Here is a 26,280-nt window from a genome sequence, read left to right as displayed (position 1 = left end):
CCAATCTTGGGTGTTTTTTAGTTGGCAGACAAAGTAGAAAGTCAACTATTTGCGCAATTCTACCTAGGACAGTATTGACAGGCTATACAGATTTAGCAAACAGTAAGAATTACTGAGACTGCAGACATTTTAAGGATTCAAAGTAAGATGTTCTGAGGCTAGATGTTGAGTTACTAGCTGAGAGGCTAGCTGCTGAAGGTCTGGAAGAAATAGAAACAAGTAAAGGCCACTGTGCAAAGAATGGTCAGATTGGGTAGCGTGGAGAACATCCTTTTGTCTTGCTGTTTTGACTTAGTGCTTTAAAGCAGCTTTTTTTTTTTTTCTTTAATTATGCTTGGGTAAGCTCTCAAAAAACTTAAGGTAATAGTTGTAATAATACAATACAACCCTTGTTCACTGAGAGATTTACTTCTGAGTGTTGGTGGCCCCACCCTGCACATCTTAAAGTCCTTAAAGTCCTGAGCCAAATTGAATGCTTTCAGACAGGCACATTTAGAGTAAATAAACTAAAAGATGTCTCTAAAGCAGTCCATAAAGCCTGAACATACTGTTGAGATTGGTCTCAGTGAATATCTTGTTAGGTTCCCCACTGTGATACAGACCATTTTTCTGATTTGAAAGGTTTACTACCTCTGTATTCCTGAGGTCCTTTTGCACTGGATACTCAAATACATTATAAACCCTGGCCTAGAGGGTTTTAGACTGGGACCTCTTTGCTGCTGTTTGCATGACTTAAAGACAGTGGGACTATCTTTCAGGTGAAATTTGTTGAACTTAGATTGTATGCTAACTTTGAACAAGGCTGAATTTCCTGGAAGCAGTGACCCAGGTAATAGCCAGAATTGATCAAAAAACATTAATGGTGTTATTTGAACTAGTTGATGAACTGCCTCTCTTTCAAACTGGGAAGACTTCATTGCTTTGGAGGGAGGCTTTGTTCTTGGTTCTCCCTGTTGATAAATAGTGTGAGCGAGTGTGCAGAAGTTCCATAACTGCAGAAGTACCTTTTCCTTCTTTCCATACTGTGCCTTCTTACCAAGAAAAAAAAGTTTTATTTCTTTTATGAAAAGATCCTTTTGGAAACTTGGTTTCAGATGGTGCTTAAAAATAAATTAAACTGGTAATTCCTTTCCCTTGCTCCAAGCTTCCCTTCTTCTGCCAGCATTATGAATCCTGAGTACTGTGTTGTCTGTCTCCTAGTCCCCAAACCTGAGAGGTTTGTTGCTTCTGGAAGTGAATGTCACTACTTAATGTGTGCGCAAATTAGCTGAGTTTGTACCTGCTAACTTTGGTGATGGATGTAAGTTCTTATGATTAGAGACTATTGCTGCACAACTGTTTAAATAGTGTACTGAAGTTAAGTGTCTGCCAAAAAGCTGTGCTGAATAAGATTAATTAAACAGCTGCTTGCAATTAAGGTGGAGCAGGTGTAAGTACTAGTGGAATTTGACCTGAACAATCATTATTGTTAGTGTTTGTCTTTGGGTCCAAAGAGACTTAGCGGAGTTGAGGGGAAAAAACTATTTTTGAATAGCGTGGATGGATAAAATGTTGCTAACAAGGTTTTTTTTTTTTCCTTTCTTTTTGTTAATTAAAGCTGTCTGTGAAAAAGGCTGCCAGAATGGAGGACGGTGTATTGGACCTAATCGCTGCGCATGTGTCTACGGGTTTACTGGCCCTCAGTGTGAAAGAGGTAAAAGAAATAAATAAGGCAGTTATGAGCAGTTATATGCAGCCATGTGCATGTGCAAGCTTTGAGTGGTGTATTTGCCAGCTGAGCCAGTAAGTTTACAAAAGTCATTTGTTATTTGTACTTTTAGAAAGCGTGTCCTTATGGTTGGATAGACACAGTTCAAGATGGCAAATGCAAAGCTCGTACAGCTGGGAGGAATTGGAGTTTATTCTGTTTTGTGTGATAGTTGAAAGATGAGCTATCTTTTTTTCTCTTAGCTACATAATATAATATGAGAGCAAATTGCAGCTCAAACTGCTGTGTATTAGAATCACACGTGTAACTAGATCAGAATTATTTTCTTTATAAGAACATTTTTATGGAGGGATCTTGAAAAGTTACTTGCTCTGGTTAATTCTATTGTACAGGAAAAAGTAAGACAAGGAAGAAACTTTTCTCGTTTGTGAAAACAACTGAAAAGTAGCTGAAGTTAAAGTGCTTTTGTTAATTGGTTGATCAATGTAGGACTTTATTTTAAAATTCTGTAAAAAAATTCTTTAGCTTTCTTTTGTAATGGTAAGAGAGAGTCTGACAAAAGTCGGTTTTAATGATGCTGAATAAAACATTTTTAGTGTTACACTATGTGATTAGCACACAAATAATTAAGACACTATCTGTGTATCTCCATTTACTCTAAGTCTGTTTGTACTCTCAGAAATCTAAACTCTTTGCTTTTTAGTAAATGGGAACGTTGTTTTTATTTTGAAACAAAGGTGACTCTAGAGAAATCGTAATGTAGAACTGCTGCTCAACATTATTTTGTGTGTATCAAACTAACAAGCTTAACCCAATTGACTGTCCTGCTGGGCTGGATTTTTAGAAAGTGGATATAAATGGGCACTGCTTTTCAAAATGATGAAAAGAATCGTACATTTTTTACAATGAAGTTGTCGACAATAATCAAAGCTGATGCTGAAGATCTTAGCAGAAATGCAATTCTTCATCTTCCTTTAAGTTGGTGGCTTTGCAAATCTCATCAAAAAGGACACTGAAGAACTGTGCAACAGTGCCGTAAAATCCCAAGTGCTTCTAAATATTGTTGTCTTACTCCTTTAAACATTCAACAGATTGTTAATATTAAAAAGCAGAATGGGGTCATTTACGCCAGTAGAAAATAGTCTAGGATTACTCTTGTAACATCACATTCTTACTTCAGTAGTGGGTAAGACACTCAGGGCAAAATCAGACTTCTTAGAATCACAGAATAAAGAAAATGTGAAGAGACCTCCACCAGGCCATCTAGTCCAACCCTTCAAATAGCGATCTGATCAGCTTGCTCATGTTTGTGTCCTATCTCTAGTATTGTAGAATGAAGACATAGGGAACTGGAAATTTCACCTTCCCTGTATAACCTGTTCCACTATTTGACCACACTCGCGGTAGAAACTTCTACACTAAGAGTTTTGTGTGTTCCAGTCTGTGTTTCTTGCCTCTTGTCTGAGTCATTTGAGACTCCAAGAAGAATCTGGCTCTGGTTTCTCTGCATCCTATTGCAGGCAGCAATATACCCCTCTTAAAACCTCCTCTTGTTAAGACCGCACAAACTTCGGTCCGTCAGCTCCCTCACACAGAGCAGATGCTCCAACTCCCTGATCAGTGTGATGCCCCTTCCCTGAACTTTCTTCCATATGTCCATTTCTTTTCTTCTATTGGAGAGTGAAAAATTATGCATTACTTTGGTGTAGTCTAACAAGTGCCAGATAGGGACAGAGGGCCTCTTTGCTGGAGTGGATGCCTCTCTCATATTAATAAAGCCCATAGAACTGGCTTTCTTTGCTGCAGGGATGGACAACTAATGCATATTAAGGTTTTTGTCTACTTGGGCACCCATAACCCTTTTCTCAGATCCTCCTGGCTGGCAGTTGGCCTCTAGCCTGCACTGTTCCATTGTGTTTGTCCATCCTGGTTGTGAGACTTCACCTGCTTTTGTTGAACATTTTGAAATAACTCCTAGACCATTTTTATTTTTATTTTTTAAGCTGTCTGGTCACTCTGGGTAGGCATTCTGTTCTCCAGTATATCAGCTGGTGCCTCTGGTTTGGTGTCTTCTCTAAGCTTGCTGAAAGTGTGTTCTTGTGCCATCACCCAAGTTGTTAATGAACACATTAAGCTGTTACTTCTTCCAGTGATGCTCCCTGAGGCCTGCACTAGTTTTATGACCTCCAGTTGCAATTGGCACAACTCTTTAAGCAAGCAGACCAGTTTTCTGCTTAACTTATTTATTGTTCATATATTCAGCCTATTTCTCGCAAATGGCTCTCACCATGGAAGGCTTCTGCTAGGTCAGGCAGACTTTAGCAGACTGTCCTCCTGTCTTCATATTAGTTACCTGACGTTTGAAAGCAGTGATGGCAATTACCCTTGACTTACGCTGTCTGCTCATAAATATCTTGCCTTTCTGTGTTCAGAAATAGCTTCTGCCATAGAATTCCGTGTTGTAAATTTGTCTGTGAGGCACTCAGAGCTGCATGTTAATTGCGAAAGCAACTTACACTGTTTCTGACATTTGTTGACTGGGAAAATGAAAATAATGTGCTTCCGGAAGACAAATATTTGAATGAAACTGAAAAAAACAGGAATTTGTATTTGCTATTCCACGTTTGTTTTTTATACCCACTAGATGTCACAAGCAACAGAGAAATGTAAAGTATGTATTTGTTTCTTTGTCTGTAATTATGGTTTTCATTCTTACAATCAGATTGACACTTAATGCTGTTGGTTTAGTTTTTGCTGTTGTGTTATATCCAGCCTGTTCCTTATAATTAATTCTTGCGAACAAAGCTCAAGTATCCAATTCTTTCACATTTATGTTAGTGTGGAAAGTCAGAAACATCAGTCTGTTAAGAACTCTGCTAGTGTTTGTAACTGTTTTCAGAAATCTGTCTTTATAGAATGAATGGTTTCATCTAGCAAAAAGAAACACTACCTGTCTTACCAATTTAGGATGGATTTGCAAAGCAATGTGAAGTGATTGGACAATATGAATTTGCTTTATAGTTTGAGCCGTAGTTCATGTGGAGCTAATATTTGGATACCTTCTGTAGATAGATAATAGTTATATCTGGACAATAATGTGGTAGAATCATAATACTGAAAATAAATTTTTATTATTTTTAGTGTGGGCTGCATTCAGAAATATTTTATTTAATGCCAGAAAACTTGGTAGGCTTTCTTTTTGTGAGAAGCAGTCACCTATGATTAAGATTTCCTTTTAGCTTAGGATCTGACTTGTTTCAGCCCTGTAGAATCTTATTAATAGACAGGACAGACTCTGACTGTGGGAATGGCTTAGTCTTTTTTAAGGGTGGTTATGTGCAAAATAGGTTGACTTCTGTGAAAGATTCTAATGCTAACAGATGTAACTTCATTTTTGCTGTGAGAGAAGCTTTACTGTCTACTTTCTTACAGTTCACTATGAAAATATAAAGCTGCAGAATTCAAGAGACAAAGGAAAAAAATCTCTGTATTTTGGCATCTCTGTTAGCTGTCTTTCAAAGACATATACTCAATCTACTATTGAAACATGATGTGCAGAATGGTTCTTTTGTTCTTGTTCTTGTTTTTTTTTTGTATTTTTTTTTAGTTGGAAAGTATGTTGTATTTAGAAGGCTGAAGCTTCTTGCTTGAAATTAGATATAGTAGGCAAAATTTACTTCTGCTACTGTCACCAAAATGTAGCACGTGTAAATTATCTCTCTCTATATATATATCATGTAATATGCTTTTGTAAAGTGGAAAGGATTAAATTAAATTTCTCCTCATCTTTTCTCTTGCTGTTGCATAGTCTTTCTCAGTTCGGTTGCAGTATCAGGATCATAAGTACTATCAAATGAATAAAGAGGGGTATATGCATTCTGTGAATTTCTGGCTTTGTTATTCTTACGTGGCATCCGTTACGGAGTCCTAATTCATGCTTGCTGCATGGGGAAAAAAATACTGTGGAAGGAGTTGATGATCTGTGGTGCAACGTGTGGTAGCAAACTTTTCATGTGTGTTTTGAACATGTTAAGCATTTGTAAAATACTGAGAAAGCTAGTTGTAGGCAAGGCAACATAGATACTACTGTGCTTGTTAAGGTTAAGCAGAGTATGATGTGCCTATAGGGAGGGATTAATTTCTCTAAAATAAATAGTTTCTCTGTTTTTTTTCATAGCCGCCTAAGGTTGTAATTGTGGAAGTGGCTCAATGCACAATATTTAACCCATCAAACACACGCAAAGAACTTATAAGCTGGCACAGTATTTTTCTTACAGCTGCTCTTGCGTGCACTGCTCTGTAGTCTGTTCTGATATTGCCTTTGTTATGAGGGTGACCACTAACTTGAGTGTATGTAAACACATTTGTTGCTATTGATCATTTATTAGACATAAATATATTGTGTTTCCTTTTCATCTATTCCATTAGCTTGCAAATTTTAGACTTAAGTGGGGTAAAGCATATCTGAAGATGCTGGATTTTAGAGTTTATTGGTATAGCATGCTTTGCTGACTTTCAGAAAATTCTGTTGTATTTCTGAGTGTAAATGGCAAGACAAAATTTTCCGAAGAAGCTCGTAACTTATTGTACTTTTGTTCAGTAAAAGAAAGATGACTTCTGTAATATATACTGGCAGTGACTCTTAACAATGCAGTACTTTTAATTTACGTAAGCTGAATTACATGAAAAAAATGTAAAGGATACCTTAAATCTTTATTCTCTCCAACAGTAATGTATAGTTTAGATATAAGAACTTCATATTTTGCAACAAAACGCAGAAGTCAGTGATTTCTTTTATCTGTTTGTAGAAGTTTCATTATGCTTTGCAGTTAAAAAAAAAAAAAAAAAAAAAAAAACCTCTATACTTTGATTTTAAACTGATTTTAGTAACAGTTCATTACTCCTTAACTAAAATCATACAGTTTGTGATTAGCAAGGGAAGTTCACATAATCTTATCAGAGTTATAAGGGATTTTGTTTTGTTGGTTTTTTTACATTACTGTGTTTTGAATGCATAATTCTTATTATTCTGTAAATTAAGTTCTTTTAAAATAGATATTTTCTTCCTAATATAGAACATATGTAGCACTCCTTCAGACTGGACTCCCAGACTCAGTTATATGATAAAACGTGACTGCTTGTTCAGCTATCTGGGCTCCTAGCAGACTAATTTCCGGGCTGGAGACAGAAGGCTGAGCAGTAACTAATGACTGGCATGATTACAGTATTTAACTTGAGACTTGCTGCTGGGTTAACAAGAAAGCAGAACCTGTCTGGGAGCTTGTGCTTTACTCTTTCTGATATATACAATGATCTTTTATATTTTCTGTCAAAGACTGTTCTTTTGGTCAGCTTCTTCTTGATTTGCAGACAGAAAAGATGCAAGCATTTGATTTTGTCTGTCCTACCCAGTGAGAGAAAACTGGGAAAAAAAAAAAGGTCCATAAGAAACCAAATGAAGCAGAACAAGTGGCCTCATCCTCAATTTTTTTTCTGGCATGATCAGTTCTTCTGATTTCTCGAGACTCTCTATATGAGAAAATAATATTTTTGTTCCTGATCACAGACTGTACTTTTTTAATAAAAAAGATATGTGGTGATATGTAGAGGTGTATGTAGCAGGATGGAAAAGCAACATTTGTTTCCTTCTTTGTCATGGGTTAGTGGACGAGAAATGGGAGAGAGGCATCAGGTCACTGTTGAAAATCTGCCTTCATTCCACGTGGAGGAACAGTGCTTGCGGATTGTGCAAAAGTGATGGGGTGGGTGCCTTAGAGTGGGAAGCAAGGGGTTTGGATTGAGTAGGAATAGCTTAGGGAAGAACACTGAAGAAGAGAGAGGACTTCAGACCAAGTATGGAGCAGATGAATAAAGAGAAAAAGCATAAATGTAGCAGTTGAATACAGCGTTAGAGCTTCAGAAAGAGAGGAGCTTCTGGGTTGTTCTCAGTAAAATTGTTGCTTATGAATCTCACCCCGGTGTGCTTGTTGCACCTGGAGTTCCTAGTGGTACATGAAGTGACCTCCCTGTGTGCAGCAGTTCTGACCAGTGGCAGGAGAGTCCAAGGAAAGATGGACTGATGGAAGAGTGCAAAGTGAGATGACATCAGAGGGAGGGAATGGCTAGGAAATGGGGTACTGCAGGGGGATATCAAAACAAGCTTGAGGCAGAGGAAGTCTGCTGGACATTAGCCAGCAATATATGCTTATAGCCCAGAGGACTGACTATGTTCCCAGCTGCATTAAAAGAGGGGTGGCCAGCAGGGACAGGGAGGTGATTGTCCCCATCTACTCGGCTCTTGTGAGGCCCCATCTGCATGCTGTGTCCAGGCCTGGGGCCCCCAGAACATGAAGGACATGAAACTCTTGGAGCGGGTCCTAAGGAGGGTCACTAAGATGGTTCAGAGGGCTGAAGCACCTTTCCTATGAAGAAAGGTTGAGGGAACTGGGATTGTTTAGCTTGGAGAAGAGAAGACTCCAGAGAGACCTCATTGTGGCCTTCCAGTACTTGAAGGAAATGTATAAACAGGAGGGGGAATGGCTGCTTTCAAAGGTGTATACTGATAGAACAAGGGGGAATGGTTTTGAACTGAGACAGGAGAGGTTTAGGTTAGATATCAGGAGGAAGTTTTTCACACAGAGGGTGGTGACACACTGTAACAGGTTGCCCAAGGAGGTTGTGGATGCCCCATCCCTGGAGGCATTCAAGGCCAGGCTGGATGTGGCTCTGGGCAGCCTGGTCTGCTGGCTGGTGACCCTGCACATAGCAGGGGGGTTGAAACTAGATGATCAGTGTGGTCCTTTTCAACCAGGCCATTCTGTGATTCTATGATACCACTGAAACAGAGGTCTGTTTCCCAGGATAAAAGAGCATCATCTCACGTTGTATTTGAGAGCAATTGCTTTCATGTGATCTTCTTGACAGGAAGGTAGTTTATGTTGAACTGTTTAAGGACAAAGATGAGAATGGGTAAAAAGAAAGTATTTCTTCAAGCCAGAAAGATGCAGAGGTTAATCAATTGTGCAGCGAAGGAAGAAATTGTGGGTGAAGGAAGGGACATATTGATGAACAATATATATACTAACTGAAGCAGGAGAGGAGAGAATTCAGATTTAAAGCAAGCAAGGAGGGAATAAAATATTTTAAGAAACTTCACTTTCCTGTGACAGGTATATAAAAGATCTGGTACGCAGTTCCTCAGTATCTGTTTTTTGGTTGTCGAACATGAGAAGGAGAGATATTTCAAGTTCTGCGAGTTACAGTGAGAACAACTGTGGACCTTATGAGAGCTTACACAATGGGATTGTGTGCTTTGAAGCAGTACCCTGGTGACTGTTAACTTTTTTTGGACACTTGGTAGCAAAAATGTTGTTGTGGTTGATGAGCTTTTCTCTTTTAGTAGGAGCTGTGGGGATGTAATATCTTATTTTTGCAGTTTTTTTTTTTTTTTAATTTGTTTGTTTTTGCTTTATTATTTATTGGCTAGCATGAGGCTAAACTGAAATAGATGTTCATTGTGTAGTGTAGAATGTGTGCATGTAAGTGGGTCCCTGCTCTGAAGAGCTAACCAGACAAAACATGTATTATTGCCTTCCCCCACCCCAAGATGGACTGGGGCACTGTGAGATTGCAATTCATTGAAGGCTGAGCAGGGTAGTATCAGCAGGCTTAGCAGTCAACCAATATCCTGAGTTGTTTTAGCTAGGGAGGTCATACATCTCATTTTGTTGGAGTTAGTGTGAAACTGCTGAATTTTGCATGCTCAGGGAGTGAATGTAAGTGAAAATGCTGGACATTTTTATTATTGGAAAAGGCAGGAAGAGAGAAATGCAATTAGACTGTCAAAAATCAACCATCATTCTTCTTTTCTTCTTACCATGGGGTCCTGTAACCTGTTCTTCTTCTTCTTTTTTTTTTTTTTTGTTTTTAGTGCATAGAAAGTGAAATACTTAGCTGCTGAATGCTAATTTTGTTCATTTTCAGTCTGCTTTTAGCCATTGGGAACATGCGGTCTTGAGACATTTTCTGCTTGTTTGTTAAGGAACCACTTGGAGTCTGTTGACTGAATTGAGAAAAATACTACTTCACTGGCATCTTCTGACAGCCTCATTCAGTTCACAGGGGTGTTCATCTATAGTGAAATAAAAATATGGATTAAGAGCGCTACAAAATACGAATCTTACCCCTCCCCCCCTTTTTTTTAAAAAAAACAACTCTTAATAAGGAAGCATTTATGTCAGCTTTTCCCATGCATAGGGAAAAACTGTCTATTAGCAAAATGCTGCAGTTTTGTTTCTCTTATTTCCCTTCAAGACAGATAGTAAGAGATAACAATTACAAATGTTTGCAGCAATAAGGTAAAATTTTATCTGACATAAATTTGGCAACTCCATATATAAATATTGAAATTGTCTATTTGTGAAGAACAAGAAGGTGAGTATCTTAAGTTAGAGAAATCCATCAGATTATTTGTTAGAAGATCCTGCTAGTTATTTTCATTGTTTGTTTGAGACTAGAGATCTCAAACTCAATCTGAGTATGATGTACTTTTTGGTTTGCACAGTTAAGTGCAGTCCACATTCAGGGAACTCCAGTTGAAGATATTTGCATACATGAATGATTTGATCGTAGTATCATAGAATCATGGTCATCTCTAAAGTCATCCAATCTACCCGTTAATGTAGCACTGTAAAGTCTACCACCAAACCATGACCCACCAAACCAAGCACCTCCGTTGGATAAGGAACTGGCTGGAGGGCGCCCAATGGGTGGTGGTTAATGGAGTTAAGCGGCATCCTGGCCTGCATTAGAAATAGTGTGGCCAGCAGGAGCAGGGAGGTGATCATCCCCCTGTACTCAGCACTGGTGAGGCCGCACCTCGAGTATTGTGTTCAGTTTTGGGCCCCTCACTACGGGAAAGACATTGAGGCCCTGGAATGAGTCCAGAGAAGGGCAACGAACTGGTGAGGGGTCTGGAGCACAAGTCTTATGAGGAATGGCTGAGGGAGCTGGGATTGTTTAGTCTAGAGAAGAGGAGGCTCAGGGGAGACCTCATTGCACTCTACAACTTCCTGAAGGGAGGTTGTGATGAAAAAGGGTCTGGCCTCTTCTCCCAGGCAAATCGTAGGACCCGAGGAAATGGCCAGAAGTTGTACCAGAGGAGGTTTAGGTTGGACATTAGGAGAAACTTTTTCTCTAAGGGGGTGGTCAGGCACTGGAATGGCTGCCCAGGGAGGTGTGGAGTCGCCGTCCCTGGCAGTGTTCAAGAGGTGTCTGGATGAGGAGCTGCGAGATCTGGTTTAGTAGCTTGTGGTACTAATAGGAATGGAAAGGTGGTTGGACTAGATGATCTTGCAGATCGTTTCTAACCTTGTGATTTTATGATTCTATGACCACATCTGTGCCTCAACAGATGACAACTCAACTACTTCCCTGAGCAGCCTGTCTTGATGCTTCACAACCCTTTCAGTGAAGATGTTTCTCCTAATATCCAATCTAAGCCTTTTCTGGTGCAACTTGAGGCCATCTTCTCTTATCCTAATTGCTCTTCGCTGGGGACAAGAGACCAGTCCTCACCTCGTTACAGCCTCCTTTGAGCAATTGAACTCTTTTTTTTTTTTTTTTTTTTTTTTTGCCTTGATTAAATAACTCTGATTCCCTTAGTCCTCCAAAGGACTTATTCTCTATGATCATCACCGTCTTTATGGCCATCCTTTGAATGCACAACAGCACCTTTGTTCTTGTTGTGAGGGCTCAAAGTTGAACACAGTATTCTAGGTGCAGGCTTACCAGGGCCAAGTGCAGGGGGAAAATGCCTTGCTCTGTGCTGCTGTCCACAGTCTGTTACACCTTACGATCTTTGGCCACCTGGGCACATGCTGGCTTATATTCAGACAGCTGCTGACCAGCACTCAAGGTTCGTCTCTCCACTCTTCCCTCAGCAAATGGTGTTGCATGGGGGTTGTTGTGACCCAAGTGCAGGACCTGGCACTTACTCTTCTTGGTCATCATACAGCTGGCCTTGGCCCATTGATCCAGCATGTTCAGATTGCTCTGCAGTGTTGTCTACCCTCAAGCAGGACAACCCTACTGTCTAACTTCCTGTTGTCTGCAAACTTCATGAGAATTTCCTTGTGAACTGAAGTAGTTCTGAAGGGTAAGTTCAGGATGTTGCTTTTATGCTCTGTCTTAAGTATCAGTGGCTACTAGAATTGCAAGGTTCTGACACTAGATTACTTGGTTTTACCTTCCACTGTAATCTCCAGCTGGGGGGGTGAGAGAAAATGCTTTCAGCTTTTCCTTCTCCCCCCTTTCATAAACTGACAACTCTTCAAAATTGAAAACCCAGCAAGATGTCTACAGAGAATGTGTTTAAAATTTATTCTTTCTCATTATGTGGAGATTTAACATTTTGCAGTTTTAAAAAAGACTAAGATAACACTGAGCATGCTGTTGGCAGTAATGATTAAGAAAGTAATGTAATCCCTTTTTAATTTGGATACTTCAGTGTGTATTGATTAGTATTCCTTGCATCTTTTCCTCTGTCTGTATCATCGCATTCAGTCTGTTTTATAAGTATCTAGAAAAAAAATGGTGCAGCAAACAAAGTCACTTTATACTGAAAAACTAGTGAAGGCTAGCATCTATTTGTGTAGTATATACACAGGGAGTAGTATGTTGTCACTGAACACAGAAGACAAAGCTGATTGTGGTGTTTTGGATAGAAAAAGACCATGATGGCAGGCTTGGCGAGTATGAACCTGTGGCTCACAGATGCAATGGAAGCACAATCAGATGATCGAACAAGCTAAAATCTATGTCAGAGATCAGAGCTTTATTTGCTGATAAACTAATCAATTATAATCTCTGGTCTAGAGAGTTTTTGTGCCTCTTGCTTCGAATGAGTAGTATAGAGCAGTTATAAGTTTCTCTGAAACTGAAAAGAGAAGAAACAAACAAAGAAAACAACAACAACAAAAAAAAACCCCAACAACCAGAAATCAGTAGGTTAATACAAAAAATGAGACCATCTCAAATCTTTCAGTAAAGCAGCCTTATTACTTTTATCACTAGTTGGTTTTGAAGCACTTGGTATCCTTAATAGTTTCCAGCTAGTTCAGGCATGACAGCTAATTATTGAAGAGATCCAGGGTAATCGTACTTCGTGTTAGACAAAAGCAGAAATTATGTCTTTAAAGCAAGTCTGATAAAGAAAGATGAGAATGAAGGTTTGAATTTTGAACTGGATTATATTCAAAATCTAGAAATTTTTCACTGAAAAGAAAGCTAGAGCTCAACAGTCCCTAAAAAGAAGTAAAGAGTGTGTTTTGGAGGAGAAGACAGAAGATTGCAGGAAAATTCTGTCTAGTTTTTTCTCTTTTTTTCCTCATTGAATGTTTTTTTCTCCTTGTCAGATACATTAGATTGACTTTTTTTTTTTAATAAATTAATGAGAGGGTGAACAAAACTGTGATGGTTTTGTTAAGTTTCAGAAGGAAAAAAAATATCTTCAGGGAAAAATAAAAAAGGAAAAATACTTTTTTTATTAACCAAATTATTGTAAGTATCTCTTGAAGAGTATGGACATATTTCCAGATTATCTCCAGTAAAATCCAGGGGAGTTAAGAGACTGCAATTTGTGATTTTGAGGCTTAGTTTAGACTGAGATGAGAAAAACGCACTTAAGATGTGGATGAGAAAGGCACAGCTTGTAAGTGGAGTATGGGAAGGGCAATCTGAAATGTAAAGGAGCTGCTGTTATGAGGGACAGTAAGTGAGATTTCAGTTCTTCGGTAGCTTGTAAGAAGAGCTTTCCAACAAAAAAGTAAGTTAATTTACTTAACTTAAAATGGTGTACTGAAGAGAAAACAAAATGAAAACCTGCCACACAATAGAACTGTGATTTGCCGATAGGGATTGCCTTTCATAAAGAATGTGCAAAGCTCTTCAAAATACTCAGGTGAGTAGGAAACCTTCTGTGGAATTTAGGAAGTGCTGATGTTTATTGTTGCTTATGTAAGCATTGTAGGCAGATTTTAAATTGGGGGAAAAAAATGGAAATCACTTTATTTGAAGAACCCAGTTTGAGAATATTATGAAAATGATGAAAAAGTTAAATGTCTTTTTTGTTTGTTTGTTTTTTGATTGTTTTTTAAGATTAGACAAATAGATTTGCTTGAGAGGAAGCTTCAGGTTATTCAGGAACCTTGAAAGTTGTTAATTTCTGTAATGACTACAAGTTGAATTTGTGTTTGGTTTCTGTTCTGCATTTTGGAGATGGGAACTGAGGGAATGCTTGCAAAACTCTGCTCATGAAGAGATTCTGCTGAAATACAATTTGAAACGCTTTTAATGTTGCAGAGAGGTTTTTGTTACTCAGGAACATAAGGTGAACTGAAAGAAGCTCTTGAAGGTGCCTGACCTGGAAGCTGCAGAGCATAGGAGATCTGCCACGCAGAATCAGACCCAAGGAGCAATCTCACTGATGTTCCCCCGCCCCATCATTGCCAAATGAATGGGAAAACCATTCAGTGACATTTCCCTACAGTATTCTCCCAGTTCTGTAGTTCAGAATTTTTCCTGACCGACTGGCATTTTTATCACTCACCTCTTCTTTCATTCCGTGTTTTTTTGAAGAGCCTTTGGTTGGGGTCCTCTGGGATTCCTGGTGGATGGTATCTGCTCCCATCTGATGGAGTGTTGACTCATTACATAACTCTGCTAAGTATATAGGCTTTGATTTCTCTTGTACAAAAGCTGCATTGATTCTTCCACAGTGCTGCATTTATCAGTATTCCTTCATCAGTTGAAGCCTAGATGTTGATAAAAGGAAGCATACAGCATGCTTTTTGACTCTGAATGTTTTTAAAATTCTGATTGGTGCTGGAATAGGTTTAGGAATGGAAGCTAAAAGAATTCTGCAATCTTTTGCTTTCTTTTAGAGAAGATGCATGAATTTCTGTAAACTTGTAATACAGTTGTCCTTTGGCTTTCTGTGGCTTATGTCTCCCTTTGACTGTCTGACAGTTTGCTTCATAGGACTATTTCAGTCCTCTGGTTTGTAAACTGTGGTCATGGATTCTCTGCATACAAATAATCTTGGGAACGTTCCACCTCCTGCAGCTCTTTTGTATTATGTATTTTCTATTACTAATACTTAGTTTTGAAAATAAGTTTTTAAACAGAAAACTTTGACTGTCTTAAAGTGCAGCATGGAAAGCATTTTATAGTGATTCTCTGAGTCTTTGTGTGAAGACTGTCAGGTCTTGATGGGGCAAATCAGAAAGTAGTTTTGCCTCGCATCCTTAGCATTGACCTGCTAGCCAAAAGCATCTCCAGAAACCATGAGGTGTGAATCTGGGAGCTGGGCAGAGGCAACCTCCTGAAAGATCCAGGGCTCTGGCTAATGTTCTCAGTGTACAAATGATGAAGGCAAAGTGGCTCCTCTGCCAGAGAGCCCAGCTGTGACAGCTTCAGTCCCCTCCAGTCTCCCCCTCGTTTCCCAACAGAATGGTGGAAAGAACAGGAAGGGCTAAAGCTGAAAACATTAGAGCTGAGATACAGACAATTCTGTATGTAAAGAAAAGTGGCAAGCTCAAGAAAAGCCAAACAAGGAATTCATTCACTGCTTCCCATTGGCCGGCAGATGCTCAACCATTCCTGGAAAGCAGGGACATCACACATACTGGTGATGTGGGAGTACAAACTCCATCACTCCAAATGTTCTCCTTTTCTCCTTCTTTCCCCAGCTTTATTGTTGAACACATCGTGCAGTACAGAACATCCCTGTGGTTATTGGGGTCAGCTGTCCTGGGAGCATTCTCTCCCAGCTTCTTCTACATTCCCTGCCTCCTCGCTGGGAACTGCAGAGAGAGGGAAAAGCTCTGCTCAGCTATAGCCATAACAGTGCAGTGTTACCAATACAGACACAAATCAAAAATGCAGCACTGTCCCAGCTGCTGTGAAGAAAATGAGCTCCGTGTAGCAACCAAAAAGCTCATCAGACAATACAGATTTACAGTGAACTTTTTAAGAAAAGAAAAGAAGGAACAGGAACTTCCAAGAATTCATCTCTCGTTGAAATTCACATTAACTTTTGAAATTCACTTTTAAAATTAAGAATTAATTATTGGTGCAACAGGTTGAAAATAAACTGTAATTCCATAAGCATATAGGTTTCACTGAAGTTTTACATGAGATTTCTTTATAATTCCAACCATTTTAAGTATTGTTATTGTTTCTTGTTTCACTTGCTTTCAGGGTTTCAGACTGTGTCATAACTACTCATCAAATGGTCTCGAGTTTATGATTTGATGCAAAGTTATGTTCCCTGAAAGGATTTCATTAGTAAATCATGTAGTCATAGAAATCATTGTTATCTGAAAAACAGTTGAAAAAGAGTTAGCTCTGTCGTGTTCATTGTTTGGGAAGCTGAAAGAACATGACCAAAAAAAAACCCAGACTTGTACAAAACCATGTTACTGACAAACGTTTTATCGAAATGATGAAGAGAAATGTTTAATTAGAAAGTGCATTGCTATGATTCCTTTGGGAGAATGGTCATTTTTCTTCTTCCCAAGAAGAGGGCTACTGTGAGTGTAGTGATATGGATTTTCTGAATGCAAGGATGGAGGGTATCATTTGCTCTAGTTTTGTCATAGATTAACTGATACACTGCTCTAGTTTTTAGCAGCTGAGACTATAGAGTGGCCCAGATTGGCTGCACCATCACAGATTGCTTATTTAAGAGCTTGAAATTTTGGAAATGGTAGAAAGCTGAAGATGACTTATCTATCTTTTCATACACTGGAAAGCAGAGCACTTGCAGAGATTGAAGGTAGATTAATTTGTTAATATTTATTAATTTAATGTTTACATTTTATATAATTATAATTTCAATTTGGATTGATTTGTTATTGGACCATCAATAAATATGTTTGTAATGAACTTATGACTTTCTACAGTAAAATGGTGGAAGAAAACTATCACATTTTCAGGTAGTGTCTCCTTAGAAACACTGGTTTATAGAAGCCTATTGCTGAGCTTAGCTGACTCTTCATAGAGAATTTTAATTATTTAGTTGCTACCTTAAATTAACCATATAATAGCCAGTGATGTGGAAAATAATCAAAGAAGCCTCAAGGAACAACACTGGAAAAGCCACTGGAAATAAATAAATAAAGGAGGAGTTGAAATATTTGTTATGCAGCAATGAGCTTTTGATAAAGGTGGAAGGAAAGCACAGTCAGTAAAATTGAATTGAATGGAAGCAGCATAGGTAAAGTGTAAAATTTGTGTCAGACAGACATTGGCAAAAAAGCATCTTGATGAGCCCCGTGGAAAATGATAACTTTAGTGCTCAAGGTCAGTTTGTAGCCAAGTTTCAACATACTGTCCTTTCACTGCAGTGGAATGCTGCATACTGTAACGCTATCAGCACATTTGAAAAATCTGTAGTAAGGTATTGGCTGGGAATCTTGACACGACACTAAATTCACAGAGGTGTTAAAAGCTGTGCAATGAGAACTTTGGATGAATTTCAGGAAAAGCAGAAAGGAGATTGGTAACGTTAGATCTTAACTGTGGTCTTAAATATAAAGTGAATAAAAGAAGGGTGATAATAATCCTTAGAAAGGAAACAGAACAGAGAAGAAATGGCAGAGATCTGCTTTCTCTTCTCTGCGTCTGTAGCTACTGTGTGCCTCGGTAAGGGCGCTTCGCTCAGCACGTGGCCTTGTGGAGCTGTGGCAGCCTTGCATTCTTTTTTATCCTTTTCATATATGTTTGATTTTTACTACAAGTTTTTGAGTGTTCTTGGTATTCCGTGGTATGAAGAATGAAACTTGCATTTTGAGTCTGAAAGTGAAATCAGACTTGATGGTGCATCAAATGATGCAGAAAGTTACAGATGCTTCTCCTGGATGTGTGCAGGGTCAGAACTAACCCCATTGAGGGTAATGGCAACTTCATTATTAGCACCACAGCTACATTTTATGTTGAAAGAGTTTGTAGGAGAATGTGTGCTCATTTGTCAGTTTTACAACTGCAATACGAAGTGTATTTTCTGAAAAAGAAACCATTGACTGCTAGTGTAGCAGATTGTTGGGCAAATTATGTTGTAAACAGTTTTACATCTTCAGATTTAAGAAAACATTTCTTGAAGGTTGTATTTTGCCTCTGCAGCTTAAAGCATAGTCCTTTTCATACGTGTACAGCTTTGTATTTTATGTGAGCTGTCAGCTGATTTTCCAAGTCAGTCATGGCATACATTATGTGTCCTAAAGAATGGATGGTAACAGAATATTTCCTCACTCCAGTCAGTAACTTAATAAACATCATATCATCTACTCTCGGGACTGAGGAAGGACAGAAAGTTTTAGTGGCGTGATAATCACGTATGGCTGCTTCTCTGCTTCAGTTTTCCTCTTGGGAAGCAGGTGTGTAACATCATTTTAATGTGAGTGCATGGTTATGGTAGATGACATTGTCTACCAAGAGCAGTTATTTGACATCCATCTCATATTAATCTTTTTCTTCATCAGAAGAATCAAGTCATTTTCAGTGTCTGGGTTTTACAAAGGCGATGAACACAATTTCTTACAGATTTATTAGGTGGTTTGGGCATTGTATGGAATTGAGGCTGTAATACAGATAGCAGGCTCCTGAAGTATCCATACTGCACTGTTTTTTCAGTAAGTGCAAATCTGCAGGGAAAAATATGTTTAGAGCTGATGTCCAGAGCTTCTCCTCACACCTTAAAACTGTCATATTAAACTCTTTCTCCTGCAGGAATCTTTATGTTGTCGTTTTCTTTTGCTATAATTCTAGCCTTTCAGGGAAACTTTTACCTGCTGTGCCTAGAGAGAAGCATCTCTGTAATGTCATGATATCAAGCCCTGTTGTCTGCGTTTTTCCATACTGTGCTCCCTTGTTATTCTTTCGTTTTGGGGTCAGGCACAGCGGGCTGTTTCTGTAATCCTCCCTATGTTTTCAGCGCCAGCCTATATTTCCAGAATGAGTGCATCACGCCTCGGTTCCTTAATGTATGTGACTCTGACTCTGCAGATCATGTCAGCTAAAATTTTTACGTTAACTTTCACTGCTTCGGGACCTTGAGCTGTGTCCGCTTTTTGTGTCTGAAATTTAAAACTGTTTTTGTGCTAGATGTGGAGAGTATTTTCACATTTTTCAGCATTTGCACCTTGCAAGATGGAACACTGAAAGAATTCAAAGGGAGAATCCTTGATAATTTTTCACATCGTTTCAACAGTTCCCATTGATGTAACTGTGAGCTTTACTATTTCACTGTAATACAGCTTTTTAGACTTTGTACTACCTAAGACATAATCTGCTTACCTCAACTAAGCAGTCTGATGCACCCAAAATTTCCCTGCTTCTGAATATTTGTGTAATACAAGCTTAATCTGCAATATCTGCAGTAAATGGAAAGTTTAAAAAAGGCCTCTCAGCTAAACCCAAACCATCTGAAAGTAATAAAATATAGAAGAGACATTTTCTAGTATAGAAATCATATATTTTGAAACTAATTTTTTTTTCTTTCCTAACAATTCTTTTCGAAATCCTGGTTGACTGAAAGTTGGATGTCAGTGTCATAAAATCCAATCTCAGATGGTACAAATTGGAATATTATCTTCTGTTTTGTAGTTGTTTGACTGCTGAATGCAAGGGTGACAGTTTACACATACGTAAGAAATTATGTTCACTCTCTGTTTTAGGAAAAAAAGGCGTTTAATGCAAAGTTAATTACTGAAAAAAATTAATGTGATTATGCAGAATTTTCACTTTTTTATAAGTTAGTAGAACTGGAAATTAATGTTGCTGCATTTAGTCCCCATTTCCAAATCCTTTTGTTTGCCTGTTGCAAGTGCAGGTTGCATTGTGCTGCATGGTACCACTGTAGAGCTCCAGATCTCCTTGGGGCCATTGTGATCCTGCCAGAGGAAAAACCTTGAAAGCAGGCAGCAGTTACTGTTCTAATACTTCATTAAATTGACTTAAGTTGTTCCGATATAACCTTGTGTTTTGCATGCAGAAAAGACATTTTGATCAAGGTGAATGACACTATTTTAGTGATCTGCATAATTTCTGTCAGCTGCTGGAGCAATTGTTTTCAGTCATAAACAACTACAGGGAAAATGGTCAATGCTGCTCTAACATAGTGAGAGATCAGTGTGCTCACAGATGAGCTAGGAGAATAAAGCCATTGTTTGAACTCCTGGAGAAGGTACCCAAAACACATTTTGAGTGCAGCAGAGGAATAACAAGTTTTATTCTTTTTGATTAGAGGTGTTTCACTTAACTTCTGTTATCTTATCTTAGATGATGAAAAGTTCTGTAATGTGATGAGTATTTTACAATGTAAAACAACACAAAAGTTATCCAAACCACAGATCTTCACATTAGTTAAGCTGAAACTTTATGAACTGAAGACCTTTTGTTTTATTTCTTGAGCCAGTAGCTTGGAAGAAATAGAGTAGTTTTCTTCTTGTGTCATTGTATTTCAATGAAATTCCTTTTAGTTAGTGCCAGAAAACTTTTCTCCTAAGGTGTGATGCTATTGCTTTATACTGTGTTTTTAGAATGCCCTTCTCTGTTGTCAGTGCTATATGCAATGTTAATCTTATTCTTATGAGCAAACATACGAAATTCAAATTCACAAAGGCTTAAGTGATGCATAGCTCTTTCTAAAATACAGCATCACTTAAGCCTTTGTGATTTCTCTTCTCTTCTCTTTTTTTTTTTTTTCTTTTTAAGAACCATAGAGCTGTCTACATTGAAAAAGACCTTCAAGATAATCACATCCAACTGATAACTTGAACTACTGAGTCCCATCACTAAGCTGCCTCCCTTAGTGCCACAGTATATTGTTACATTATTTTAAGATTATTTGAGTGCTTTACTAATCCCACTCTCTCCTCACATGTTGCATTTTAAGAAGGAAAAATAAATGTAAAGAAGTACACAGAATGACTTAGGAAAGATTTGAGACTGCCTTCAAAAGAAGTTCAACAAACACGACACATAAACTTGTACCAGTTTATTGAAATCCACTGGAAAGATTTGTGCTGATTTCAGTGGCCTCTCATGAAGGAAAGGAAAAATCTTTCTTTGTATACATTTGACATAATTTTTTCTTCTGTGTTGCTTTCCAGTAACACTTGGAAATGCACTGGCATACCGGCAGCAATTAAGCATCCCTAAGATGTTTTTGGAAGAAAGGTCCAGAGAGAAAGATGGTTCTTGCTAGACTGGCTTATGTAATCATAAACCAAGCAGGTTTGTCCTGAGTCTTTTGTGATAGGAGTACACAGATGCCCCAGATGAGGGCATCAAAGCTGTAGTAGTACGGATTCATAGAACATATTTTCTGGACAAAACAATTAAGCAACCAACCCATCTTTATCAGCATTGCTAATTCACTTTTCAAAGCAGGAAATAAGAAGAGATGAAAACCTCATAATGGCAAAAGCAGTGTGAGGGTTAGTGTTCATCCCTTGAATTTGTTAGTTTTCAATATGATACTTTTTAGGTTTTTATTACTAATACACTGGCAATTAAAATCTGAAATGAGTTCACACTCTGGATGGACTGTGAAATATCTTTTCTCCCTTCCTAGCACTGGTAAGAAGTGCTTGTAAACCACACTATCACTTTAGTACTGAAAAAAGTATCCTTTGGGACAGTAAATGTACATCCAAAAAAGGCTTTACATATTCTCAGTGCTTAGAATTCTGTTGTCAAAGTGTTTAAACCTGTGGAGTATGTTGGCAGCAGTAGTTATGTCATTGCTCAGGCCGATTTTAGTGGTTGTAGTTTTGATAGCCATATAATTGTTCATTCCAAAACCTTAATGTATGTAAGTATATGCTACTGTTTCCAAATTCTTAGACGGGGATGTGCAGGAAAGCATACTTAAGGTATGCTAGCCTGCTGTGCAGTTGATAATATTACATACTTCTAACGATATACAAGCTTATATAGGAGAAGAGTATTTATATGTATATTATATAAGTACATATATGTTTATATTTCTGTGTATTTTTTGTACAGATAATTACATTTTTTATATTACAGCTATCAGACAGAATGATATATCTCTCTCTTGATGAGCCCATGAGGAAAGTTGTCATATGTAACAAATGAACTTTTAATTTTGGGTGTATGCATGAATGTTCTGCGCACTCACAAGTTCTGTATTAAGTAGAAGAGTTTGAGAAGTGTCACAAAAGTATAGATACATTTGTTCAATAATCTGAACAGTATTTGCACAGAGACTTACTGGAATCACAGAAGTTTGGACCTCTGTGTCCATCAGGCCCAACCCCTGTTCCAGCAGGACACTCAGAGCAGGGTGCCAGGCCATGTCCAGGCATTTGGAGATCTCTATGGGGGAGACTGCACAGCCTGTCTGTGTCCCAGTGCCAGTGCTCCGTCACCTGCACAGCACAGAAGTGCTGCCTGATGGTCAGGGGGAGCCTCCTGTGTTTCAGTTTGTGCCCATTGCTTTTGGTCCTGGCACAGGGCACTACTGATAAGAGCCGGGCTCTGTCCTCTGTGCACCCTCCCCTCAGGTGTTTATGGGCATGGATGAGATCCCCCTGAGCCTCCTCATGATTCTGAAAAATAAGAAATTGGAAGCTTGTTTCTTTTGTCTTGTTGACTTTTCCCATATATCAGTGTTAGTCTCATATTTGTTTTGATTAATAAAAATGGAGTTTAGTAAAAAAATCTAAATGGTGAGCCAGGAGGATCAGTGTGGAAGACAAAAAGCTGTGGGGCTGTAAAGGATTTCTTGGTAGGGAGCAAGACAGATACCAGATATTCAGAAGTAATTTCCTTGCTTTATTTTCCTGCTGTGTTTTTTGCACACTGTGACAGTTCTGCTACCAGCTGCCTGACCCATTTTGTATTGGAGATGAGATTTTACAAGATGCAGGAGCTCTTAGCAGCTTCCAAGACTAGTCTGAGTTAACTTCAGAGCATCCTTCCGCTTACTTCTGGTAAGGATGAATTGCACTGTGCACATATCTGCCTCTCCAGGCCATGACTTCACTCCATTTCTGTGTGCAGTTTTCCCCTTCACCCAGAGCCCCTCTCAAGGTTCCCACTGGCAGACAAATGGGGGGCTTCTGCTTCTGCAGCTTCCCAAGAAATAATGGATGCCAATGCAAATATACTTTTTGGGTTTGGTCCTGTACTACTGAATCTGGCAGAAGTCCCAGTGAAGCTACTGGGAATTTTGATTAAGAACAGAGTTCAGATCCAGGGCCACTGAGTTTCAGCATAGATCTTCTGATGTTGCCACCTAACTGCCTGGTCTGTAAGAACTAGAAAATGGAGGCTAGGAATTGTTTCTGTTACTCAACTTGAAGTGGTCAAAAAGTGAAGCTTATGTAGCTGATGAAGAACATATTGGATTTTAGAGTTTTAATTATTTTGACAGTGTGGGACAGGACAGCAAGTATTAGAAAGAAAACATTTATTAATTTCAAAGTATTGCTGAATTTGAAATGAAGTAAATATGAAGTTTAGAAGTACTTAATAGTTTACCTGCCTTAAGTCTTTGGTCTTGTCTGACTTCATCAGTATTAGTTAGGCTTGCAAAATACTGGAGTGCCAAAGGAAATGTGGTTTATTCCACTTCATAGTAGTAGATCTTTGTTATGAGAAATGGCAGTAAATTGTTTCTCAAGAGATGATTCATATGAATGAACGCCTGTCCTGTTCTTTGACTGTTAAAAGATACTGTGATTTACAGTGTCCCATTGAAAACACTATACAAGCTGAAGAGTAGTAGTTTCATTTTTTCTTTTCAATGAACAAAAGGCAGAGATCTGAAGAAGGGGAAACCATGTTTATGCCACTCCACAGAGAGATATCCAGTAAGTAGTTACTGGCTGGGCTTTGAGTTTATTATCAACTCAAGCAGAGAATCAGGATAGTTTAGACAGTCATCTGGGAAAGCGTTTCTTGCAAGCTAAATGTGATTTTTTATTTTTTTCTTAAGAGAAAACTGTATGGAACAGTTATTTTTCTTCATCTGATTAAATTAACAAAAGAATTCAGCTGCCTGTCTGTGGGATTCTGTTTTGCTAGCACTTTTAACATTTTCTTCTTAATTTACACAGGAATTTCTTACGAAATGTTTTTTTTTTCTTTTGTTTTGGGCATGTACACTTTCTTTAAATCAGCTTCTGAGAAGAATCACAGCTAACTGGGGAGTCCACAGAGGCTGTAGGTCATCCACCCCTGCCTGACCCCAGCAGGGGCTCTGATGGTGCCTGACTTTCTTTTGCTTCCGAACTGTGGCTGGCTGGGGTCTAACATGTAGACACACTCACTGTCTCCTTTTTGATCTTCCTTCTTCTTTATGACCAGAAAAATGTAGTATGCAAATTGTCAATGGATTAAAAAAAAAAAAAAAAAAAAAAAAAAAAAAAGTTTGAATTAAATTTAACTGCTTTTCATTTCGTAGCAAATGAAAAATGTACATTTTCACCTTTAAATTGTCTCTAACCATTCTTTTGGCTAACTGAGAAGTGTCCCAGTGTAACATGATGAGATCAGAGTTTCTGAGAATAATTAAGCATTTTCTCTGGACCTGTTCTCTAATTCTTCTTCATCTGAGTAGTCTTGACCAGAAGAAGCTGGCTCACTTTCATAAGTGGGGTTGACTGCTGGTACGTGTGATGACTCCAGAGAGGCTTGGAGTGTTGGAGCGGGGGAGTTTACTCTGTGCTCTTTGTACTGTTGTTCTTCACCACTCTTAAAAGTTTATAACACCTGAAAACTTGAATCTTAAGATCTCCTCCTTACTGGCAAGGGTTTACGTTCCTTTGTTTGAACTGCACTGAACAACATTAATTACAGAGGGAAAGCAGAACGTGTCAAAAAGATGTGGAAGATGTGGTCGACATTTTAACGTTCAGGTCCAGAAATGTGTCTTATTTGCTTTACAGTCATATGGCCAGGCACTGCCTTCTTCATTTTCTGGGATATGAAGTGCATTTGTCCATCTTTTCAGAGCCTGTTTTTTAATGATAAATGTATTTCTATCTTATGAGCAAATCCTGGCTTGTCCCTGAAATCTGAATACAGAGTTTTGTGCAGAGTATGGAGCTTCAACAAGAGGAAGGAGATCCCTTTGTGTATTTAAAACTGGGCATGTCAGGCCATAATAGAAATCCTTCTGTGCTCTCATGTCTCCCCTACAAGGCTTTGTTGGTAGTACAGCATACTCTCATGGTGAGGGTTTATTCTTACTGAACTGCAAAAAACTGACAGAGGATTTTATCTAAATAAGTTTATAAAGCGAAGGGCATTTTCTTTTTGGCTTGTAGAAAAGAAGTGATGTTAAAGGTGGAAATCGGTTTGGTAAAAGACAGGAAAGCCTAGGGGTGCAATTTCTTTCTTTTTTCAGAAAGGCCCCAGAGATGACAAGCAGAGGAGATGTAGGCTTTCCTCCTGTTCTGCTGCAGAGGCTGCAAAGAGCTGTTGATGTTTGTTTCAGTACTGAGGTCCAGTATTGACATAAAAAGGTTACAGCTTCACTCTGGTCTTTCAGTAGTTGGTGGGCTAAGGACTTATCCTAGTCTGTGTGGTAGAGAGGAAAAGCTCTGTTTTTCCTTTTGTTGAAGATTCAAAGTGTGGATCTTTGGGTTTTGGCGAGCAGGGGTGTTACTCGCCGTGCAAATTAATTGGGAGGAGCATGGATTGTGGATCAGGGTGCCACTTGCTGGGGATATTTGTTGCTCGTGTGAGAAAACAGGACAGAGTGGTGAGCAGCAGGATGCACAGTTTCTTAATTGTTTTGAATTCTGTGAACACCTCAGCACAGTAAAGATGTAAGAAGCTAGTAACACTGGGATGGTGAGCACAAACTGCTGAGCTTTGCAAAAATAATAATTGTAAATTTAGATGCACATTTTGCAGAGGTAAGTTAGTCTGCAACTTTTTAAAATAACTGATATTTCCTGGTTCATCAGATTACCTATTTCTGTGTAGAAATGTTTCATGAGAGCAAAATATCCAACCTTGACTGCAGATTTTGTATATATAGTAGCATTACTTCTGAAAGTATATTGACATACATGTATCGATAAGAAGGTGACAAACTGACAGTGGAGTCCTTGCTAGAACCAAGATCTAGGAATAGTTATTTACCAGCTTTTTTCTCACGTCTGAATTTTTTTAGCCATCAGTTACTGATACTGCAGTTACATATGAAAGAAGCTTTCTCCAAGATTTTTTCCCAGTATTGTTTTGCTATTCTTGGGATTCTGTTGCTTTCTAAAGGAAAATACTTGTGTTATTCCATCTTACACTGTATTTCTTTCTTTCTCTCCTTCTTGTGTATGTTTTTAAAAGAATATCTTAAATATTTAAACCATTTTTCTTGTTGCTTATATTAATTACAGAAAATAGCTCTTATTTCAGAAGTATGGTTGATTATCTGTTACTTTGCTGTCCTTTCCCAAAGATCTGCAGATATTACTACAAAACTTCTACTGTCCCATGTCTGCTTAAAACTGACATAATATCAATTATAATAA

The 26,280-nt window shown here is 38.4% G+C and overlaps 1 protein-coding gene across 4 annotated transcripts in view; it reads left to right on the top strand.

The window, feature by feature from the left end:
- The window catches only part of FBN2 (fibrillin 2), a 169,152-nt gene that overhangs the window by 5,657 nt on the left and 137,215 nt on the right, over positions 1-26,280 (top strand). For all 4 annotated transcript variants that reach the window (XM_090130816.1, XM_090130814.1, XM_031605304.2 and 1 more), the window contains exon 5: positions 1,598-1,693. In XM_090130816.1, the coding sequence (XP_089986942.1) occupies positions 1,598-1,693 (96 nt within the window). The remainder of the gene's footprint in view (positions 1-1,597; positions 1,694-26,280) is intronic.

Source organism: Phasianus colchicus, chromosome Z (assembly GCF_987193195.1).
Source record: "Phasianus colchicus chromosome Z, bPhaCol1.hap1.1, whole genome shotgun sequence".
NCBI lineage: Eukaryota > Metazoa > Chordata > Aves > Galliformes > Phasianidae > Phasianus > Phasianus colchicus.
This window is presented reverse-complemented; position numbering and strand designations above follow the sequence as displayed.